The 8,567-nt window shown below is 38.5% G+C and overlaps 1 protein-coding gene across 1 annotated transcript; it reads right to left on the reverse strand.

The window, feature by feature from the left end:
* Positions 1–3,123: 3,123 nt before the first annotated feature.
* Positions 3,124–5,423, reverse strand: LOC135157716 (uncharacterized). The gene is made up of 3 exons (XM_064114403.1): positions 5,087–5,423; positions 3,749–3,873; positions 3,124–3,318 (listed from the first exon to the last, which is right to left on the reverse strand). The coding sequence occupies exons 1-3, from the start codon at positions 5,214–5,216 to the stop codon at positions 3,241–3,243; spliced, it is 333 nt and encodes a 110-aa protein (XP_063970473.1). The 5' UTR covers positions 5,217–5,423; the 3' UTR covers positions 3,124–3,240.
* Positions 5,424–8,567: the final 3,144 nt, after the last annotated feature.

The following is an 8,567-nucleotide window of genomic DNA, read 5'->3' on the forward strand; positions in this document are numbered from 1 at the left end:
CAAGACCTTTGATCTTGTGACTTCAAAATCTAGTCAGATAACTGTTTCTCAAAAAAGCAAATATATGCATTTGATTGAATCCAGAGAGCTTGAGATTTGACTTTCAGACCCAAAATCTTAATAGATCATTGTCACTTGTATATGCACAAATGAGCGAAGTTTGAAGTTGATTCGTCAAATGGTTTGGAGTTATTGCGAGAACGGTATATGTTATATGTACTTTATTGTATTCAATGACCTTGACTTTTGACCTTGAGACCCCAAAATCTGAACAGATCATTGTTACTTTAACATATACACACGAGACAAGTTTGAAGTTGATCTATCAAAGGGTTTTGGAGTTATTGTAAGAATGGTCTATTTCTTATGTATTTTAGTGAATTCTATGACCTTTGACCTTTGGACCCAAACACTTATCAGCTCATTGTCGCCCAGATATGTATCCTCAAGTCAAAAAGTATGAAGTTGACCTGTTGACCGGTTTTTAAGTTATCGCGAGAACGAAAGTGGGACAGACGGACCGACGGACAACACAAAAACATAATGCCTCCGACACCACCTTTGGTGGGCGGAGGCATACAAACAGTGTGTAGTGCCATATATCTTTTTTTTTGTATGGTTCAAATTCGGTTGTAAGGAGATATTCTTAACTTTATTTTTCCAAGTATGAAACCCCTTTACATTTACAATTTCTATATGAATTTTACCCCTCCCCCACTCTTACTTGACCTGGATTTGAGAAACGGCTAAAATAAAGTTGTGGGCAATGTCAACTTAATAGCATATTCAAATGAATGTTCTCTCATAACTAGCATGTCGACAATCTATTTCAGCAAGTTTCTCATGTTATGCAATATTGGGCATAAACTCTGTAGTTGCTTGGTCAGACAAAGCTCAACCAATTATTCAAGAGGATGGTGACCAAGCGAACATAGTATTATTGGGTGATATATAAAATCACATGTTTTTAGATGATGGGGTAAAATGTACAAATCAGGAAATTAAAGCCACTGGAAATCAGCAAACCGACGCACAAATGACACTACTTTCGCGTTGCAGTGACTCTTCGACGCATGGCACTTCGACCCATCAGGGCTTATTCCGAGGAGACATCTGAGAGACAGGGAGAAAAAGATATTACAGAAAAAAAAAAATAAAAACAATCAAATGAAAACTGAGGGAGTCAAAATAAATTGACAAACCTAAAATGAAATTTATCAAACAGTAATTATAGATGGCTCCATCAAGCCAGCTTTACTTAAAAAAGAATACTTTTTAAATCACTTTTTTCTATTGTTAGTACAGAGACACACTCTTCTCTACTCAAGTACGTAATCATTAACCTGCACCAAAATACACCAGATGTTAGTGTGCTAGTCGCTAATAAGTTCTTGAAATTTTGGAGTTCCCCACAGTACTGCTGGGTTTGCTTACTTTCAAAACGTGACACTTGCAATGGAAATCATATTTGGCTCCCAAATAAATGCAGAAGTACTGTGAAGAATGTCTTTGTTTTCTAAGGCAAGGCAACAGTCGGATGTTGCTCGCTCCATCAAGTCGCAAAGCAGTAGCACATTAATAAAAAGCCTATTTATCAGATAAGAAAGTATGTTCTAGAATCAAAATGCTTAAATTTATGAGCTGCTCGGATGTGACGTCACAACATCATAACTTGAAATATTCACAACTCTAACAAAAAATTTTGACGGATTTTCTTCAAACCTTCACCAATATTTTTCTTTATTTTTCCACATTTTTTAAAATCAAGTTATTTTTCAGACTGAAATTCCATTTAGCTAGGATGTCCATGAAATTGGACTTATGTCAGTTCCAGAAAATGGTCCGATATTTTGCATGCCATATTGTACCTCTGAATAAACTCCAGTGTTGCTGCAGCCGTGCTTGGATATTCCAAATTGAGGTTGTAATAGGTGGCAAAAAGGTATGCCACCCCACAAAGAAAGCCTTCAGTTGTTGATGATGAATGGCCAATAACTCTGCTTTCAACCATGACCATCCACTGGGACTTGGCCGAGTCAAATGGATCTCCTATCAAACAAAATAATGTTAAGATGTAATCGTTATGAGCTTCATTTTCTATAATTTGTTTTAACACTAGCTGATGGGAAAATCTCTGGTACAAATTCACTAGAGTAAAATTCAGTTATTTATTTCCAATTGTCCTGATTCCCCCCCCCCCCCCTTATGGACGCGTTACAAAGTGAAAAACTATAATTTATGTTTTTTGCCCAGTTTTAAAGGCTGGGATCATGCAGTATTCACATGTCTCTTTTGTTAATGACTGCATATAATTACAAGCATGGCAAATCTGAAATGCTGAAAGTGAAAGATGTACAGTCCGACCTCTCTTATCCGGCCTCCCCTTATCCGGATCTCTCTATTATCCGGACGCACATTTGCCGAGATTTTTTTTTTTTTTTTTCAATTCAATCTAGTATGTGAGGAAATGAGATTTCAATCTAAACTCAATCCTATGCGCAAACTCACTTAGATTACATATATTAATTATTTTCCAATATAGTCTACCTACAACATTATTTTTCATGAAAATCACTGAAAGAATTTAGGCAGGATAATTTTCCAGTAAATCAGGGCGCAGCGCAAACATTTCATCACGTTCTCTTTTCGTTTCCCGGGAAAAACAATGCGTGTCTCGCTAGCTAACGCTAGGCTTCAATACGGACAGCGCCATCTATCATGTTTGAGCCTACAGTCAGTATAACAATGGCTGACATTGGGAAGCTGCGATACCCACCGCGATGATCTAATTTTTAAACTTTCATTGAGTCATTCTCTTTCGAGGTATGCTCAATCATTTTAGCAGGTAAACTATCCAACAGTTTTGGCCATCGATCGATTTCATTTCCGTAAAAATACCGCCTATAATTTGCACTGACACTGCAGTGAATACTGTCTGTACGCCCACTACAATAAATAACGTGTAGCTACCGCTGTTAATGTTGGGCAGGCAGCAGCTGCGTGTATTTAATATTGGGTCTCCCAGATCCGGATAAATCCCTTATCCGGATTGGTGCTGGTCCCAACGTGTCCGGATAAGAGAGGTCGGACTGTACATATGAAATACAAGTCTGTTTAAGAAAATTGACACAAAATAAACGTACATGTCTGTACAGATTTAGTCTAAACCTAAATCTGAGAATGTTTTAAATGTCTGTATTATATTATTCTAAGAGGTTTGATTAAAAACACTGGAAGTTGTCATGCACCTTGGATTATGAGTTTGGGTGAATCAGATGCATCTCCCTCTTTCTCCATGTCCTCAGCAGTATCTGTAACCTGAAAAGATATGATAATCCCATGTTTCCATTACCATTACACACAAGATTCAACTCTTCAGTGTCATTTAATTGATTTTAATTTTCATACAGCATGCAGTCCCCAAGAGTGAAGGTCCAATACAATCTAGAAATAATCATCAATTAATTTTCAATTATGTACCACCTCGAAGGGGGAAGGGCAAGTGATCTCTCTCATTTCTTTTTTCAAATGGGGGCGTGCCTTAGCAACAAAACACCCCCCCCCCCCACAACAAAAAATTAAAAATTGAAGAAAAAAAAAGAAAAAAAAACAGATCTAAGGAAAGGTTCCACAAAGGGTCTTGAAAAGTCCAGAGTCATCGATACAAAAGCAATTATTAAATACTAACTTTTTCACTCAGGACTAATAGCGCAAAACATTTTTCAGGAGAGTAATTATTAAATCTTACATCACGGATGAGGAAAAGGGAGTCATTCCCTTCTTTAAACAGGCTCTGCAACCCTCTCAGCACACCAGATGCTACATCATGCAGGTTTGCATCATCTTTTGCAGCCGCAGCTTCCACGAGAAGTACTGGAGGAAGAGAGAGAGGGAAAAAATAGAAAAAAATAATAAGTTGAATGAGTAGGGTCCTGGGCAGGAGGGGAGGGAGATAGGGGACAAGAAGATAGACATGGAATGAGTAAGAAGCAAAATGAGAAAGAGTTTGACAAGATGGAAGAGATATGAGAAGTAGGAGAAGCCAAAAGAAGAGATAAGAATTAATTAGAATATTAAAAGAGGAAATGAAAAAAAAAAAAAAGGAAAGGGGAGGTGGCAAGAAGGAAGGCAAAGGAGAAGAAATTGGTGAAGAAAGAAGACAAAGGAGGTGAATAATTAGAAGCAGCGGGAAGAAAAGGACAAAACAAAAAAGTGGAGAACCGAGAAGTAGAAATATAGAGTTGGAGAAAAAAAATTGTTTGTGTGTTATTTGTGATCAACTTTAAAAATATTTACAAATGGATAAGTCTATATTTTCAAGAAAAGTTTACCATTATCAAAGTGTAAAAACTGCAATAGCAAAGGAAATATATATGTGTTACATTGTGAAAAAGACACAAATGAATTCATGGGAGTATCCCCCTTCCCCATCCTTGGCTAATTATATGCACGCGCACGCTTTCAAACAGTGATGACGTCACAATGCAAAAGACCAGACTGTAACAGACGATTGCCCACGGTCGGCCGGAACTCCTTGCCATATCGCTAGCGCTAGCGCGCGCTGCATGCATGCGCTGGCTAGCTAGCTCGCACCATACAGCACTGCACTAGCACTGCATGCTGCGCTGCATGACTGTACTGTACGAGTATGGCCAGGGTTGCATGGCTAAACTGCGTGCAGACATCGGAATCCGATGCAATCTATCTAGCTGATCTAGCAAAAAGTAGCGTAATGAAATTTAGTCGATATGATGGAATTGCTAAGAGGCATTTTAATGATAATTTCAACACATACCAAATTTCTATGCATAGGTCTTTACTATTTTTTAGCAAGTTAAAAACAGTCGAAATTTGAGTCAACACCCCGCACAACTCTAAGTCTAAATCTACACAGTACACATCTTCCGTAGACAACATCCGCACAACACACATTAACACATACATCTTCATAGACAACAGAGAGAGAGCGCGAAAAGTGAGGATGGTGAATGTCAGAGTTCCATGAAAGATTACATTATATGTAAAACAGTTCAACAAAACATTTCTACATGTGAAGGATCTACAGGATGAAAATATCACTACTTACCAGGGAATGTGTACTTGACCGGAGACGTAAAGTTGAATTCAAAACAACAGCAGTTCCGACGGCACTTCTTATCGATCTGACACTCGAAATTTTGCAAGAATTTATGCTCCGCGCCGAGTAAGAGGCGCATGCGCGTGTGACGTGTTGTATCCCAGAATGCATTTCGCGTGCTCAATTACAGTAAATTACTGTAAAGTTGATCTCCCAAAAAAAGAACTCGAATGATTGCTGTAAATTACCGTGAACCGCCTGAATAATACGGCAAATTACTGTAAAATCATCATTACAGTATCTTACTGTTAAAATTTACATCAATTTACCGTACAAATTACAGCAATTTTTTACAGTGTTGCACCAAGAATAAACAAAACAGATTTCTGTGATTATCATTAAACATACAAGTTATATCTTAAATGAAATGTGTCCCAGAGATAGTGGTATGTGGTATATTGACTAGCAGAGAATATTGACACGAAACCAATTTGATTTTACTTTCCTTTGTTTTTACATAACCCTTGTGCTGTACTGTTGATTCGAGGCTAGATACCAATAATTCAGATAGAACTTGTATCAACAAAAACCCTTGTAAAAATGAATTGATGAATGAAAAGGAGTCAGTGGATGGTCATATTTATCTAGGATAAATCTCATTCATCCCAGATGAGATGCTTGAGGCAATCTTAATCAAAGATGAGAAAGAAGAAGAGTGAAGATATGAAGCACAATCACCTGTTCATTGGTGAGGTAGAGATGATTAATTTATAGGGATACCTTTAAAGAGAATAATACAAATTTGAGAATATATATATTTTTCTTGTTGTATAAAAATAATTAAAGTCTGCAAGCACTTAGTGAGTGTACATAACATCAATTTCATTTTGTACCCCCAAAATTTGAACCTGTCCATGATATTAAATTTAGCACCCTGTCTTTCCAACGTTATTCTTTACCAAAGGAAATTCTTATATAAAATTAGCTGATGCATGTCAGCTAAGAAAATAAGAAGGTGGCATACCAAGACTTTCCTTGTAGTTTTATTGCATGCCCAAGATCTGGAGTGAATCTACACATTACATGTAGATTGAAAACACACTTTTGAAGAGAAATAATTTTAGCTTTATAATGTTTCTATAAAATCCATATTTGAAATTGAAAGCTGAAACAGAAATTTTAAAAAAATTCATTTTGCCCTTATAGTGATTATAGGCCAGGCAGCCAGTGAGCAGTACCAGATCGATGTTGCTCTATCCCTAAAATTATTGAATGCCAAACAGGGTAGTAGCAACTCCCATTGTTTAAAACATCTTTTGGTTTGATGCGGCAGGGGTTTGAACTCCCGACCTCCCGGTTGTGGGACACATTTTTTCTCTAAATCTGGATAAAAAGTCTTCTGTATGTTAATGTATTAATGTTGAAATTTGTAGATGGGAAAATCCTTAAATCATGATTTTTGAAATGAATTCATTAGCATGATCATATGTCTCATATTTTTAGTGTTTCATTTTCTAGTGCATGACCAGTATTTTTTTTTTCATTGACAAATTAGGGTATTTCTCTATGTCAAGTAATTTGTCTATAATTTTTTCCCCCAAAATAGATGATTTACAGTTTATTTTGATTGAATTAGTACTGTTTTATTTTTTTCACTTCTAGAAAGTATTCACATCATGATCTTAGGTATTCCATAGAATTGTCTGACTCTAAACTTCAACCAATGCATTGCACATATTTATTTAGTTATTACACATATTTAAAATGGGTAGCCCAACCAGCAGTGACACTGGTTCTCGTGTGGGAGCTTTACTTTCGACGATACTCGTTACATGTGCTTTTTCTGCTCATACATGTATACCTAGCTGTAATGCTTCAATATGTGTATGTATAGTCATGTCCCAGACACTTCTTGGCCTGTGATCTCATTACAATGTTGTATGGAGCCAGTCTAGAGTAGAGGTTAGAGAAAGAGGGAGAGAGAGAGAAAGCAAGATGAGAGAGAAAGGGGGGAAAGAAGGAGGGGAAGAGAAAGAGCGAATGAATGAAATACAGAGAGAGAAATTGGAAAGTTTCATCCTAGACAAGATGAGAAATCAGAGATATAGAGGAATTATTTTTCTTGAGGTCTTATGGAAAAGGTTATATAACATATGCTTTGTGTGTGCATTGCTCCTAAAAACCCTAGGTCATGACAAAGTTTCCAATGTCAGCACAAGCAGCATTTGGCAACCCATGTGTATATGATGCTCTCCACCCAGGTGTATCTGTAGGCACTAGCGTACCTACGGGGGGGGGGGGGGGGGGGGCAGGGGGGGCACTCTGCCCCCCCTGACGAGTCACAACCCATGCAAAAACGTATCTTTGCCCCCCCTGACGGGCTTGAAAAACTTTTTTTGCCCCCCCTGACGAGCTTGAAGACCTGTCTGTAGGATAAGAAGGTCAATTGAGTTTCTGTAAGCACCACAGTTCATTGCTTTGATAATCTATTGTTTGCAGAATGCCTGTAATATAGCCAAGATCAGAAGACAGTGGACATCCCTTAAGCACGTGCCCGGGGGGGGGGGGGGGGGGGGGGGTACTCGACCAAAAAAGTAGTAGGTATGTGCCGCAGTCGAGACAAAAAACGGGGGCCTTGGAGCGGGCTTATTGTAAAAAGGAGGGTCCTCAGAACGGGCTTCGGAACTACAAATGCTTTTGAAAACGGGGGTCCTTGGAATGGGTCGCCTGCATGTAAGTGCGTATGCAACCCTATGGAACGTGCATGCAACTAGCCCGGCGGCACGGGCGCTGGGTGCGCTAGCGCAGAGGCGATGGTCGGACAGCGCTCTGTGGCCGCTTTTCACCAAAATTGCGGCTCATTGTAGCAGATCAATACGGCCGGAACGGCGTAACGGAAAATATGCGAAGCTTTGGAGCGGATTTCTTCTTCTTTCTCGATAAGAAGAAAATGCTATGCTTTGGAGCGGCTTTCTTTGTTCTTTTTCTCAATAAGACAAAAATGCTATGCCTTGGAATGGAAATTTGAGTGCAAAAATGGGGGTCCCCTCCGCGGCACATACCCACTATGCATTATATACTGAATGCCCCCCCCCCCCCCCCCCCGAGCATGTGCAGATATCTATTACACACTTTTCAAAAGCAGAATGTTATTATTTGATCTTAGTTGGCAAAAAAAAAATCCTCCAACAAGTTTTCTTCAGCCACGAAATGTCCTTTGGTTGCTCTGATCCCAGTGATGTGAAGGTAGATACTGTCCTTTGGGCAGTTGCCAGATACTGCACTAGATCATTTAATACTGTCAGAGCTTTCTCGTGGGACATTTGTTACATAGTTCAGCCAAATACAAATTCTACTAGGAGACAGAGAATAGGCTCAATTTCATTAAAATTGTTGTGTGTGAGGTCAATTCTACAATGTTGCATATCATTTTTGTATTTTAAAGAGTGATTGCAATAAAGCAATCTTCAGGTTCCTTGGGTAAATTTTG

This window comes from Lytechinus pictus, unplaced genomic scaffold (assembly GCF_037042905.1).
Source record: "Lytechinus pictus isolate F3 Inbred unplaced genomic scaffold, Lp3.0 scaffold_19, whole genome shotgun sequence".
Classification (NCBI taxonomy): domain Eukaryota; kingdom Metazoa; phylum Echinodermata; class Echinoidea; order Temnopleuroida; family Toxopneustidae; genus Lytechinus; species Lytechinus pictus.

Coding starts and splice junctions, on each gene's coding strand:
- LOC135157716 (XM_064114403.1), bottom strand. CDS start 5,216: ATGCGCCTCTTACTCGGCGCGGAGCATAAATTCTTGCAAAATTTCGAG. Junction 3,874..5,086: donor GGTCAAGTACACATTCCCTG/GTAAGTAGTGAT, acceptor CTCTTCCTCCAG/TACTTCTCGTGGAAGCTGCG. Junction 3,319..3,748: donor CCCTTTTCCTCATCCGTGAT/GTAAGATTTAAT, acceptor ATATCTTTTCAG/GTTACAGATACTGCTGAGGA.